Source organism: Malus domestica, chromosome 13, assembly GCF_042453785.1.
Source record: "Malus domestica chromosome 13, GDT2T_hap1".
Taxonomy (NCBI): domain Eukaryota; kingdom Viridiplantae; phylum Streptophyta; class Magnoliopsida; order Rosales; family Rosaceae; genus Malus; species Malus domestica.
Genome location: NC_091673.1, coordinates 23075637 through 23090935, shown reverse-complemented (window position 1 = coordinate 23090935; position 15299 = coordinate 23075637). Strand labels below are relative to the sequence as shown.

General features: G+C 40.9%; 1 protein-coding gene and 1 non-coding gene across 2 annotated transcripts; both read right to left on the bottom strand.

Moving 5' to 3' along the window:
• Positions 1-397: 397 nt before the first annotated feature.
• Positions 398-14791, bottom strand: LOC103453639 (proteasome subunit beta type-6-like). The gene is made up of 8 exons (XM_008393194.4): positions 14464-14791; positions 14251-14327; positions 13411-13466; positions 4871-4943; positions 4448-4559; positions 3519-3592; positions 1259-1333; positions 398-808 (listed from the first exon to the last, which is right to left on the bottom strand). The coding sequence occupies exons 1-8, from the start codon at positions 14576-14578 to the stop codon at positions 671-673; spliced, it is 720 nt and encodes a 239-aa protein (XP_008391416.1). The 5' UTR covers positions 14579-14791; the 3' UTR covers positions 398-670.
• TRNAP-AGG (transfer RNA proline (anticodon AGG)) lies at positions 14782-14853 on the bottom strand. The gene has a single exon. It is a non-coding gene; the product is annotated as a tRNA-Pro (tRNA).
• Between the last annotated feature and the right edge of the window lie 446 nt (positions 14854-15299).

The following is a 15299-nucleotide window of genomic DNA, read 5'->3' as shown; positions in this document are numbered from 1 at the left end:
TTTGGGAGTTGAGGCGTCCATTTTTCCTTCAATAAATAATTGAATCGAGTGAATTATGGTTTATCAATTCCGATCCAATCTTTGACACCAAAAGAAGCCTAAAAAGATAAGTGAGTTCTTGTTTTTTCTCCGGATTTGCATGCATCAACGTTTGAATTGGATTAGATTGATTCAAATCTGACTGCCGAACTTGGGATCGTCGAACCAGATACCAAGCACGAGACCTCAAACCGTTGGATTCTGGACCTCAAGGAGAACTTCCCTGCAACGGTGGTATAAATCAAGCGTTGCAGGTGAGTTGTTCTGCAGGACCTCAACCCCGTATGTTTATGTTTCGATTTACCTGCGTATAAGATCTCTCTTTCGTCTAGCAATTCGAAATATGAACATACAAAAGTAATATGGAACAAGTCACTTCAAATTTGAGATCAAATGATCCTACAAATGTAACAGTAACAAATTCAAGGGGATCCAGTCAAATTCTTTCATAAACTACTTATCGAGCAGGCAGCAAGATAAGTTCAATCAAATATGAGATGGTAATTTCAAACTGTCAAGTACAACTTTCGGAGTACAGACTGAAATCCCCGCAGTGAAGACTAGGGCAAGAGGAAGCGTATCATTCATGGTATCGCTGGGGTTTACCTAGTCTTACGGGAGACCACGATCTTCAACTTATCATCATGTCCGGACCAGATGATGATGATGACAAGATATCCAGCAAAGAATTCTGGGGTTCGAGCTCCTCATGCCAGAGCGGAAGGGTGTCACCTGGATAATAGTTTCTCGTCACCCCCTCTGAATTTATCTGCAAACAGAGCATACAATCGCAAGAGAATATAAGATAGAAAGGCCATAAAAAATGAAAAACATACTTAGTCAATGGGAACATTGCAATTTTGGGACGAAAAAACCTGAAAGGTTTTAGTTCAATCCTCACAACCTTGATTAAACAGAACCAACACATTCATCGAACGGAAATAACAGCTTTTCACTACCGTATAAGAACGCAACAGATTGTATGCTAAATAAGTTAATAGCTATACAGCTTAATTTCAAACTCATAAGAAGACCATGTCACTGAAATAACAAGCATTACGCAATTTCCTTTGTGTTTTGAACTAATTAGACAGTCTACAGATAGAAAACACATGCTCGGCAGACTATGGCTGCAGGTACATCAGTGTGGAACTAGATATTTCTATTCCCAAAACCATAAAGTAATTGCAGACTACAGTAGAATAAAAGAAAAACTCACAATGACAGTTCGAACGACACCACCACTAGCACCATCTCGAGCAATAGCGAGGGAAACTGCTTTCACCACCAATTGCTGCAGCAAATTAATAGCAGTTGCTTTAAGTGAAAAAATTCTACAAAGTATTCTCTCACCAAGGAAGAAATTAGTTTCAATGGACAAGGTGGATGCAATCAAGGAACTAAATACTGATACAAATGAATATTTTGAAGATGCAGAAATATATCAGTTAAAGATTGATGTTGAAAGAAATTAGGTTGTGTATAACCAAACTTTTGAATGGAAAAACAGAAAACAAAATATTGGGATACATTTTTATCTTGATATTGGTACCCATTAGTAATATAATAGCATAAATATTTTAATTATTTCTGTATTTCATAATTATTCAAAGATAAGAATTATTTCTATGTTTATGAATCCAAACAAACAAGGGAATTAGTACATGTCCATTTATAAATTCTGATTTTTACACAAAGTCCAAGTTTATTTCCCTCGACCGTAGTGTAAGAATGAGAGAACATTCAGCTGGAACCAAAAGGAATTTGAGCAAGTCTACGTAATATAACTTTAAGAAAGAATAACAGAGATTAAACAATAGTAAGAAAAACAGTTCATGTTGCATTTCTTAGTATTAACTATTAAGCAATCAAGTAATCCATCATTTAACAATAGACACAAACAATTACATGCATACACCTTTACCAAAATAATCTCATTTTTTTTATTTTAATAATTTACTGAAAACTGACTCCTATAGTACACAGGGAGTACCTGTGTAACATAAGCAAAATAAGATTCCAGGAAAAACAGAATCAGAGTTTTCAAAAGGAGTGTTGAAGTCCTCTGATTCACTCAAAAAACCATCTTAACAACTGATCCCTCAATTATATCATAAGTGTGTTCCTTCAAAGGCTCTGCTACTTCTCTCAGGCCACAAATACTACAGACTACACAAAGCTTCCAAATTCCAAACTTTGTTAAATTTCTAGAAAAACTTGCCGTGCAACCTCAAAATCGTCTGTGAAAAATTAACAGAGACCTTGGCATAACTCATATATAACCACAAACTACGAAATAACACAAACTCATATTGATCAAGCTAGTGGACAATGCGTGCAAAATATGAGTCAGACTCTTCTATCATCTTGTGCAGATCTTTAGCCACAAGGCGCAAAATCATCCCGTGTAACATCAAATACTAATTTATAGTCAAAATCTTCTCCAGCAGGTGGCCCTCCTAAAGAGCGCACACTGCACAATGACTTCCACATTTCCTTCAAAGACAACAACAACAACAACAACAACAAAGTCTTTTCCCACTAAGTGGGGTCGGCTATATGAATCCTAGAACGCCATTGCGCTCGGTTCTGTGTCATGTCTTCCGTTAGATCCAAGTACTCTAAGTCTTTTCTTAGAGTCTCTTCCAAGTTTTCCTAGGTCTTCCTCTACCCCATTTGGCCCTGGACCTTTGTCCCGTAGTCGCATCTTCTAACCGGAGCATCAGTAGGCCTTCTTTGCACATGTCCAGACCACCGTAACCGATTTTCTCTCATCTTTCCTTCAATTTCGGCTACTCCTACTTTACCTCAGATATCCTCATTCCTAATCTTATCCTTTCTTGTGTGCCCACACATCCAACGAAGCATCCTCATCTCCGCTACACCCATTTTATGTACGTGTTGATGCTTCACCGCCCAACATTCCGTGCCATACAGCATCGCCGGCCTTATTGTCGTCCTATAAAATTTTCCCTTGAGCTTTAGTGGCATACGACGGTCACACAACACGCCGGATGCACTCTTCCACTTCATCCATCCAACTTGTATTCTATGGTTGAGATCTCCATCTAATTCTCCATTCTATTGCAAGATAGATCCTAGGTAGCGAAAGCGGTCCCTCTTTGGTACTTCCTGATCTCCGATCCTCACCCTTAACTCATTTTGGCCTCCACATTTCCTTCAAAGAAAAAAGAAAAAAAAAAACCTATGTTCCTTCCAAAACACCAAAATAGCAGTCCAAGTAAACCAATTACCACCACAAGACCAGCCACCCCACTTCCCTATAACCCTAACTAAAACACCATACAACAAAGTAAACATCGTACACAATACTACAAGCAATTTTGGATCTCACTAATTTATTTCTCATTGTCACAATGATGAATGAATCAAACCTTGGCACATTATTAATCAGAAATATCAAGGAAGCCAGCATTGAAGAAGTACAAGAAAATGTCAGAAACATAAAGACTACATACCTCAGCTTCCTCTTTGGTCATTCCTTCCTTCCACTCTTGATCAAAGAAACCATACAGATAAGTGGAGCCAGATCCTGGATGACACAAAGATCTTGAGTACTTCAAGCCACTAGTTTATGGTAATTCAATAGCATTAAGTGGCAAGAAAAATTAGAGGACATGTGCATTTACTCAACTATAAAAATTCAAGTAGAGTTGAAAGTTCAAATTATTTTACACCGTATGATGATACCTTGTTAGAAAGAATTTTCTATGAATGCTAAAATATAACCTTAGGTCATCTCCAACTGAAAGGGCTAAATATAGCCCCGTCCAGAATTATAGCCTTGCAAAATATTATTTTTAAATGCCCAGTGTCAGGCCATATTAATATACCATTTCCAACCGAAGGGGCTAAACATAGCCTCCTCAATAATTTATTAGTTTCAAGTTCATATTTTAAATTTATTAGTTAATTTCATTAAACTACCTTTTAATGTTTTCAAATCTAGTCGTTAAATTTGAATCAATTATTGCGACTGAGTAGTTGGGCCTTAGAAAAAGGGCTAAGAGGGGGGTTACATTTGGCCAACCTGATGCCTCTTTGGCCAAATAATAGCCTGGTGGGCTCCTTGGAATTATAGCCAAGCCTTCGGTTGGAGATGAATTTTTGGACAAATTAGGCCATTTTTTGGCTTTTGGAACTTTAAGCCTCTCCACTGGAGATGGTCTTACTATGCTCAACGAGAAAGCAGCCTACTAACAAAGAGTAATATAGAAATTTACACCAACTCATAAGCAAATGCAGAAAAGTTTCATATGAAATAAAGGAGAAAAAAAATAATTGCAGGGAAAACCATTTCAACCATGACAAGGAAACCAACAAGAGAAATATAGAAAACAAAATAGAAGATCTTTATAAAGAACATATGTGAGTTATAAAAACACACCTCCAATAGCAAAAGGCTGCTCTAAAATTGTCCCTCCGAGTGGTACTCCATATATTTTACCTCCTTCATACTTGTCCCAACCACCAATAATCATGCCAGTTTGTAGCATATTCTACCAAATATAGAAAGAATACATAAGGAATACGAAATATACTAGCAAATAGTTACACATGAAGCCGCAATCATGACTTATACAAATGATGAAATCACAAACAATATCTGAAAGGAAAAGATTACTACATATATCATTAGAATTTTATATTATAAAATATTTCCAGAATACTTTTAAATTACAATCAGATGCCATATTCTTGAAGAGGGGTTTCACACAATAGAAAAGATTTAATTCATTAGGAGGGAAAACAAACTAAAGCACAGCCTGATGCAAGGGTTGTGTAAGGAAAAGGAATACCAGAAACAAACCTTGTTATTGTATGAGAACAACCTGATAAGGTTTGCGGCAACCTTGACTGTTGCAGGCTGGCCCAGCTGTATCCTACACAAATCGAAACTTTTGACTGATAATTGCAAACAAAAAATAAAAAATTCTTACCACAAGTTTCAAATGTTTACAACTTCAACCTCTAAAGCATAACTTTGAAAACTATTTATCAGGCTGCACAATGTTTAATGTTTCATCTAATTTTCAGCAAGAAAACTCAAACAACAACAACAACAACAAAGCCTTTTCCCACTAAGTGGGGTCGGCTATATGAATCCTAGAACGCCATTGCGCTCGGTTTTGTGTCATGTCATCCGTTAGATCCAAGTACTCTAAGTCTTTTCTTAGAGTCTCTTCCAAAGTTTTCCTAGGTCTTCCTCTACCCCTTCGGCCCTGAACCTCTGTCCCGTAGTCACATCTTCGAACCGGAGTGTCAGTCGGCCTTCTTTGCACATGTCCAAATCACCGGAGCCGATTTTCTCTCATCTTTCCTACAATTTCGGCTACTCCTACTTTACCTCGGATATCCTCATTCCCAATCTTATCCTTTCTCGTGTGCCCACACATCCCACGAAGCATCCTCATCTCCGCTACACCCATTTTGTGTACGTGTTGATGCTTCACCGCCCAACATTCTGTGCCATACAACATCGCTGGCCTTATTGCCATCCTATAAAATTTTCCCTTGAGCTTCAGTGGCCTACGACGGTCACACAACACGCCGGATGCGCTCTTACACTTCATCCATCCAGCTCGTATTCTATGGTTGAGATTTCCATCTAATTCTCCGTTCTCTTGCAAGATAGATCCTAGGTAGCGAAAACGGTCGCTTTTTGTGATCTTCGCTAGATTGCTCCGGTCATTAGTGTGGATAAGTATATAAATGGATAGAGATAGGAAAGCAAACACAAGATGTACGTGGTTCACCCAGATTGGCTACGTCCACGGAATAGAAGAGTTCTCATTAATTGTGAAGGGTTTACACAAGTACATAGGTTCAAGCTCTCCTTTAGTGAGTACAAGTGAATGATTTAGTACAAATGACATTAGGAAATATTGTGGGAGAATGATCTCGTAATCACGAAACTTCTAAGTATCGGAGTGTGGTGTCGTCTTGACTTGCCTTATCTGTCTCATAGGTAGATGTGACATCTTCTCTGGAAGTACTTTTCCTCCATCCAGGGGTGGTATCTTTAACTGGTGGAGATGCACAAGGTAATGTATCAATTTCACTTGAAGCTTACTTGTAGTTTCAGGCTTGGTCAAGCGCGATACAAACCATGTAGTAGGAGTCCCCCAAGTCGCCGAGCTAGGGGGTCTGCTGAAAGAGGTGACAGACAAGGTAAGCAATCAGAGCTCCGACTGATTGTTCACCTTCTCCCCATCTTGCAACAGCATGAAGGATAAAGAGAAGAAAAATGAGAAGAGATGATATGAGATACTTTTGCTTTTGAAGAAGTAACTTTCCACAGGCTTATTCTTGAACTGAGCTGGAGGGTTTTCTGGTTTCCTCCAGAGTATAAGGCCGACTGAAGAATTTGAGGGTCAAAACAAGTCCATCAAATCTAGAGTACGTTCCACCCTGCTGATATGGGATACTTTTGCTTTTGACAGAGTAATGGATGTATCGGCACGTGTGCTGTTACGCTTGTCTCCACATGCTTCCTTGTATCCTTCGCACTTGCCCTATCTGTTCCTCAAGCAGATGCGGAATCTTCCTTGGAAACATAAGATGTTGAAGATGAGTACTCGAGAGCAATGCCAGGTAAGTAATCAGGTAAGGGGTTCCAGGCAGTCAGTTCCTGGCTGGAAGCTTGATTCCAAGTGCTGACTGATTGCTCTCTTTCTCCTTGTCTTGCAGGTAAAAACAAGGCCAAAGGAAAAGATAGGGAAAAAGCATGATATGGGATACTCTTGCTTTTAACCCTGATGATATGAGATATTCTTGCTCTAGTATAGCTTGTTTGCAGAGGTATTATCGGGGGGAAAGAAAGCTGAATATTTCGAAAGGCTTCGTTGGGAGTGCCCTCTCAGATATGATGAAGGGTTGAGCATTTTTGCAGGTCTGCCTGTCCGTTGGGGATGGAGGTTGACATATATAGGCGTCTCCCTAACAACAAGTAGTAATGCTATTCCTTTACCCTGCTTGGTCATAGCACGGTAGTGGGAGCTGTCAGTTTCACATGTTTTAACTCTGTCAGAGCACTTTGAAAAAGTGGTCTGTGGTATCTGGCTCTCGAGATTCGGAGAACGATGCCTCTTCGATTTTTGAGAAAGCAATCATGCTGGGGGTCTGGCTCTCGAGATTCGGAGGGCAGTGTCTCTTTGATTTTTGAGTAAGTAATCATGTTGGGAGTCTGGCTCTCGAGATTCGGAGGGCGGTGCCTCTTCGATTTTGGAGCAAGCAATCTTGTTGGGAGTGTTGTCTCGAATTTGAGTAAAGGTTGGGCATGTTTGCTAGTCTACCTTGCCACGAAGCACAAAGGTTGACACACAGGGACTTTCCAATTATCCAGCAATGGTACTGTTCCTTTACCCTCTCTTCGATTTTGAGAAAGTAGTCATGTTGGGAGTCTGGCTCTCGAGATTCGGAGGACGGTGCCTCTTCGATTTTGGAGCAAGCAATCTTGTTGGGAGTGTTTTCTCGAATGTGAGTAAAGGTTGGGCATGTTTGCTAGTCTACCTTGCCACGAAGCACAGAGGTTGACACACAGGGACTTTCCAATTATCCAGCAGTGGTACTGTTCCTTTACCCTTGTGGGTAATATTATGGTAGCTAGACCTTCAAAATTTATGTGTCTAAACTTTGTTAGTGCTGTTTCTTTGCTATTCTTTTACCTTTCTTGGTCAGAGCGATGTAGTGGGAGCTGCAAGCTTCACGTGCTCAACTTTGGCAGAGAACTTTGACAAAGTTATATGTGGTACCCATGAGCTATTGTTGCGTGTGGGAAGTGGGTAATTGAACAGTAAGATTCATGTGCTTTCTACTTCACTAGAAATCTTCGACAGAATGCCCATAATTTCTGCAAAGCTGAGTGTGCGTGTGACAGGTGCTGACAAGGCTAGAAAAGTAGGTGCCTCTTCGATTTCTGAGATCGGCCCTCGTGGTCTCTGAGCAGCCCAGCTTTTGAGAAAGCGAGCGCCTCTTCGATTGATTCGGAGAACGATGCCTCATCGATTTTTGAGAAAACAATCATGCTGGGGGTTTGGCTCTCGAAGATTCGGGGAGCAGTGTCTCTTCGATTTTTGAGAAAGTAATCATGTTGGGAGTCTGGCTCTCGAGATTCGGAAGGCGGTGCCTCTTCGATTTTGGAGCAAGCAATCATGTTGGGAGTGTTTTCTCGAATGTGAGTAAAGGTTGGGCATGTTTGCTAGTCTACCTTGCCACGAAGCACAGAGGTTGACACACAGGGACTTTCCAATTATCCAGCAGTGGTACTGTTCCTTTACCCTTGTGGGTAATAATATGGTAGCTAGACCTTCAAAATTTATGGGTCTAAACTTTGTTAGTGCTGTTTCTTTGCTATTCTTTTACCCTTCTTGGTCAGAGCGATGTAGTGGGAGCTGCAAGCTTCACGTGCTCAACTTTGGCAGAGAACTTTGGCAAAGTTATCTGTGGTACCCATGAGCTATTGTTGCGTGTGGGAAGTGGGTGATTGAACAGTAAGATTCATGTGTTTTCTACTTCCCCAGAAGTCTTCGACAGAATGTCCATAATTTCCACAAAGCTGAGTGTGCGTGTGACAGGTGCTGACAAGGCTGGAAAAATAGGTGCCTCTTCGATTTCTGAGATCGGCCCTCGTGGTCTCTGGGGAGCCCAGCTTTTGAGAAAGCGAGCGCCTCTTCGATTTCTGAGATCGGCCTTCGTGGTCTTTGAGCAGCCCAACTTTTGAGAAAGCAAAAGCCTCTTCGATTTCTGAGATCAACCCTCGTGATCTCTAAGCAGCTCAGCTTTTGAGAAAGCAAACGCCTCTTCGATTTCTGAGCAGGCGCCTCTTCGATTTCTGAAGCTCCGTCGAGTGCAGATTTTTATAGGGGCTGGCATTAAGTTCTAAAGCACACTTGAATCTCCACCAGTAGAAGCTTCATTCTTGCACTTCTAAGATCTTGATTTGTCCGACCTCTTCTCTCTTCAACACCTTTGAAAATGTCTGGCCCCTCCGACCGTCGTTTTGACTTGAACCTTGTTGAAGAGGCAGCCCCGCCTTCTCCAGACAACATATGGCGCCCATCCTTCGTCTCCCCTACTGGTCCTCTTACCGTTGGGGATTCCGTGATGAAGAATGATATGACCGCTGCGGTGGTGGCCAGGAACCTTCTCACTCCCAAAGATAACAGACTACTTTCCAAACGGTCTGATGAGTTAGCTGTTAAGGATTCGCTGGCTCTCAGTGTTCAGTGTGCAGGTTCTGTGTCTAATATGGCCCAACGCCTATTTGCTCGAACCCGCCAAGTTGAATCATTGGCGGCTGAAGTGATGAGTCTCAAACAGGAGATTAGAGGGCTCAAGCATGAGAATAAACAGTTGCACCGGCTCGCACATGACTATGCTACAAACATGAAGAGGAAGCTTGACCAGATGAAGGAAACTGATGGTCAGGTTTTACTTGATCATCAGAGATTTGTGGGTTTGTTCCAAAGGCATTTATTGCCTTCGTCTTCTGGGGCTGTACCGCGTAATGAAGCTCCAAATGATCAACCTCTGATGCCTCCTCCTTCTAGGGTTCTGTCCAGTACTGAGGCTCCAAATGATCCCCCTCCGGTGCCTTCTCTTTCTGGGGCTCTACCGACTGCTGAGACTTCTCCTAAGCAACCTTTGTGAAGGCTCCCTCTTGTGTGTTTATTTTGACTCATGTATATGTACATATTTGTAGCTTATCGGGGATATCAATAAATAAGCTTTCCTTCATTTCAACGTATTGTATTAAATACACCAAAGCCTTCTTCGCTAAGTTCTTTGAATTTTCTTTTGTTGAAGCTTGTATGTTGAAGCTTTCTGAGTGGAGCATGTAGGTTGGGGTAGTGTTCCCTTAATTTCCCGAGTGAGGAAAACTTCTCGGTTGGAGACTTGGAAAATCCAAGTCACTGAGTGGGATCGGCTATATGAATCTTAGAACGCCATTGTGCTCGATCCTGTGTCATGTCCTTCGTTAGATCCAAGTACTCTAAGTCTTTTCTTAGAGTCTCTTCCAAAGTTTTCCTAGGTCTTCCTCTACCCCTTCGGCCCTGAACCTCTGTCCCATAGTCGCATCTTCTAATTGGAGCGTCAGTAGGCCTTCTTTGCACATGTCCAAACCACCGTAACCGATTTTCTCTCATTTTTCCTTCAATTTCGGCTACTCCTACTTTACCCCGGATATCCTCATTCCTAATCTTATCCTTTCTCGTGTGCCCACACATCCAACGAAGCATCCTCATCTCCGCTACACCCATTTTGTGTACGTGTTGATGTTTCACCGCCCAACATTCTGTGCCATACAGCATCGCCGGCCTTATTGCCGTCCTATAAAATTTTCCCTTGAGCTTCAGTGGCATACGGCGGTCACACAACACGCCGGATGCACTCTTCCACTTCATCCATCCAGCTTGTATTCTATGGTTGAGATCTCCATCTAATTCTCCGTTCTTTTGCAAGATAGATCCTAGGTAACGAAAACGGTCGCTCTTTGGCATTTCTTGATCTCCGATCCTCACCCCTAACTCGTTTTGGCCTCCATTTGCACTGAACTTGCACTCCATATATTCTGTCTTTGATCGGCTTAGGCGAAGACCTTTAGATTCCAACACTTCTCTCCAAAGGTTAAGCTTTGCATTTACCCCTTCCTGAGTTTCATCTATCAACACTATATCGTCTGCGAAAAGCATACACCAAGGAATATCATCTTGAATATGTCCTGTTAACTCATCCATTACCAACGCAAAAAGGTAAGGACTTAAGGATGAGCCTTGATGTAATCCTACAGTTATGGGAAAGCTTTCGGTCTGTCCTTCATGAGTTCTTACGGCAGTCTTTGCTCCTTCATACATATCCTTTATAGCTTGGATATATGCTACTCGTACTCCTTTCTTCTCTAAAATCCTCCAAAGAATGTCTCTTGGGACCCTATCATACGCTTTTTCCAAATCTATAAAGACCATGTGTAAATCCTTTTTCCCATCTCTATATCTTTCCATCAATCTTCGTAAGAGATAGATTGCCTCCATGGTTGAGCGCCCTGGCATGAACCCGAATTGGTTGTCCGAAACCCGTGTCTCTTGCCTCAATCTATGCTCAATGACTCTCTCCCAGAGCTTCATTGTATGACTCATTAGCTTAATACCCCTATAGTTCATGCAATTTTGTACGTCGCCCTTATTCTTGTAGATAGGCACCAAAGTGCTCGTTCGCCACTCATTTGGCATCTTCTTCGTTTTCAAAATCCTATTGAAAAGGTCAGTGAGCCATGTTATACCTGTCTCTCCCAAAAGTTTCCACACTTCGATTGGTATATCGTCTGGGCCTATTGCTTTTTTATGCTTCATCTTCTTCAAAGCTACAATCACTTCTTCCTTCCGAATTCGACGATAAAAAGAGTAGTTTCTACACTCTTCTGAGTTACTCAACTCCCCTAAAGAAGCACTCATTTCATGTCCTTCATTGAAAAGATTATGAAAATAACCTCTCCATCTGTCTTTAACCGCGTTCTCTGTAGCAAGAACCTTTCCATCCTTATCCTTGATGCACCTCACTTGGTTTAGGTCCCTTGTCTTCTTTTCCCTTGCTCTAGATAGTTTATAGATATCCAACTCTCCTTCTTTGGTATCTAGTCGTTTATACATATCGTCGTAAGCCGCTAACTTAGCTTCTCTGACAGCTTTCTTCGCCTCTTGCTTCGCTTTTCTATACCTTTCACCATTTTCATCGGTCCTCTCCTTGTATAAGGCTTTACAACATTCCTTCTTAGCCTTCACCTTCGTTTGTACCTCCTCATTCCACCACCAAGATTCCTTTTGGTGTGGGGCAAAGCCCTTGGACTCTCCTAATACCTCTTTTGCTACTTTTCGGATACAACTAGCCATGGAATCCCACATTTGGCTAGCTTCCCCCTCTCTATCCCACACACATTGGGTGATTACCTTCTCTTTGAAAATGGCTTGTTTTTCTTCTTTTAGATTCCACCATCTAGTCCTTGGGCACTTCCAAGTCTTGTTCTTTTGTCTTACTCTTTTGATATGTACATCCATCACCAACAAGCGATGTTGATTAGCCACGCTCTCTCCTGGTATAACTTTGCAATCCTTACAAGTTATACGATCCCCTTTCCTCATTAGAAGAAAATCTATTTGTGTTTTTGACGACCCACTCTTGTAGGTGATCACATGTTCTTCTCTCTTCTTAAAGAAGGTGTTGGCTAAGAAGAGATCATATGCCATTGCAAAATCCAAGATAGCTTCCCCATCCTCGTTTCTCTCCCCAAAACCATGGCCACCATGAAAACCTCCATAGTTGCCTGTCTCCCTGCCCACGTGTCCATTTAAATCTCCTCCTATAAATAACTTCTCCGTTTGAGCAATTCCTTGCACCAAGTCTCCAAGATCTTCCCAAAATTTCTCCTTCGAACTCGTATCCAACCCTACTTGAGGTGCGTACGCACTAATCACATTGATAAGTTCTTGTCCTATTACAATCTTGATTGCCATGATTCTATCTCCTACCCTCTTGACATCTACAACATCTTGTACCGAGGTCTTGTCCACGATGATGCCAACACCGTTTCTCGTTCTATTTGTGCCCGAATACCAAAGTTTAAACCCTGAGTTTTCTAGATCCTTTGCCTTACTACCAACCCACTTAGTTTCTTGTAGGCACATAATATTTATCCTTCTCCTCACCATAACTTCCACTACTTCCATAGATTTTCCCGTTAAGGTTCCTATATTCCACGTTCCTAAACGCATTTTGCTCTCTTGAACTCTACCCTTCTGTCCTAGCTTCTTCACCATCCCCCGTCTAATAGGATCAAAGTACTTCTTTTGTGTGTCCCGGGTAAAGTTGATAGGAGCATATGCTCCCAAACAACTTTGAGTGGAGTCGTTCGAAAAGAAGTTTCTATGGCCCCCTTGCTCATTTAACACTGCATCCGGGTGCCGATGGAGATACAGCGACCCTTGCTCACTTATCACTGTGCTCAGGCCACACAGCGCGCCACTTACGGGTGACGCCCTAGCTTTAGCGCGATTTTGTTCTGGATTCATTTTCATAAGGATTCGACGTGATCACACAAAATGAAGTCCATTAGATGAACAAAAAATCTTTGAAAATCATCGTAGGTTGGGTGCAACAAAATGCTTCCCAAAGGTACTTCAGTCTGCTTGGAATTATGTCTTTAAGAGTTATTGCCAAAATTCAGCATGTCAAAATTATATAGTTGAAAGCCACTGAAAACACCTACGAAAATAAGAAAAAAATATGCAAAATTCTTATACAAAGGGGAAGACAAAAAACAGTTAGTTTAAAACCAGAAGTTGCTCTGTCACTTACGTGTGCTGATGGAGAAAGTGACGCACGTAATCAGACACAATTTGAGAATCTGCAGCCTGGGAATAAAATAGTAGACAGATTAATGACAGAATACAGAAACTACAGAGTCTTTTACAGAAAAGGCCTTGTTATTTAACTATAGAACAATGTTCCTGAGATATTGAATGATTCAAAAACAAAATAACAAAACAATAGTAAAGGGAAATAAAGAATGAAATAGGTAGAAGCGGTTACGAAGCTGCGTCTGCAAAAGATGTTGTGGAAGATATTAGGTCTAGATACGACTAGGAAACATAAGAGAATTCGTGGGGTCTATTGCACTTGGTTTCCTACGAAAATCCATGTGGCCAACCCCAAATAAGGTTTAAAGGTGTGTGGAATCGAATTATTCTTTTTACTATGACATGCTAGAGCCCAAAAGATCTAACCAGCCACCAAACAATCGCTCAGTTTGCCTAAAATCTGGAAAACGTAAGGTTCTAAACAAACAAGAGTTACGAGATCTTAACGGAGGACATCCAGAAGGCTATTACAGAACTTTCCTAAGTAATTTTGTTGTTAGGATTGCGTCAACTACATCTCCGAAATCTTATAATCAACTTGGTTTTGTGTATAACTAATTTAGATAGTTTAATTATTTTACCATCAATAACTTATTAAATTTCCTCTTTCTCTTGCCTAAGGCCAACAGCTTGAGCGGCGGAACACCATTTAATCCTCACACATGTATGCAAACAACAGAAATCACAAGCATTCACACAAAAAAAAAAAAAAAAAAAAACATCAAATTTGTTCAGTAAGTAGGAATAAAAAAAAAAGGAAGCAGAGAGAAATAGATACCGATCCGGAGCGGCACAAGTAGACATTATCAGTGAGCTGAGTGATCTTGTCGGATGCTCGATTTGCAACATAAACACCTAAAATCATCAACAAAAATCAACCAAATTCCGCCCAAAAATAAAATAAAATTGGGGAAAGGAAAAGGAGCTCAAGTGCTTCGCCCTACAAAAACTAAAAGAGAGAGGAGAGAGGGATGGTATGATGGTATTTTACCAGTGCTGGTACGAGAATCGGCGCCGAGGACGACGCCGCCATTGTAGGTGACGCCGATGATGGTGGTGCCCATGGAGTGAGGGGCATTAAGGTCATTCTGTATCGACTGATCCATCCTTGAGGAAAATCGCAACGCCTAGTGGGGAAGGGAAGAGGGTCACAGTCTCACAGATAGGTAGCAGCAGAGAGAGAGCTGCACAAGTCGGAGAGACCAAATACTGCTCCTGCTGCTTTGCTTTCTTGTACGGGAGGAAAACATAAAAAAAATAAAGGGATTAAAAAAAAAACACAAAAGGAGGAAAAGAATTAAAAAATGTGGGGGCATTCCGAGAATTGAACTCGGGACCTCTCGCACCCTAAGCGAGAATCATACCACTAGACCAAATGCCCTTTGTTGTTACTTTGTAGGAAATGGTCTTAAATAAAAGTAGTTTACACATAGTGAATAGTATAAATCAATCGCTATCTACCATCAAACTCTCTATGTCAACCAAAAGATAGTAGAAAAACAATTCTGTCCTCTATTTATAATTCAACAAAAATATTAAAATAAATCATGAGCATTAAGATAATTTCGCACAAAAAGAATTTTACCGTTTTTTCTCTTTTTCTTCACCAACATATTATCAAAACATTCCACCCTTCCCTATCTCTTCTTAATTGCACAAACCCCCTCTTGAAAAACAAAAAAAATCTGGTCTCACACACAAAGTGTGTGGATTTAGGCTAGTCTATGATTATAAAAACTTTTTTCGGTATACAAGTGGCTTGTGTTTTAAGTAGTTAAAATTTACACATACAATATCGTTTACTAGTGGAAGTTTACTAGAACATAA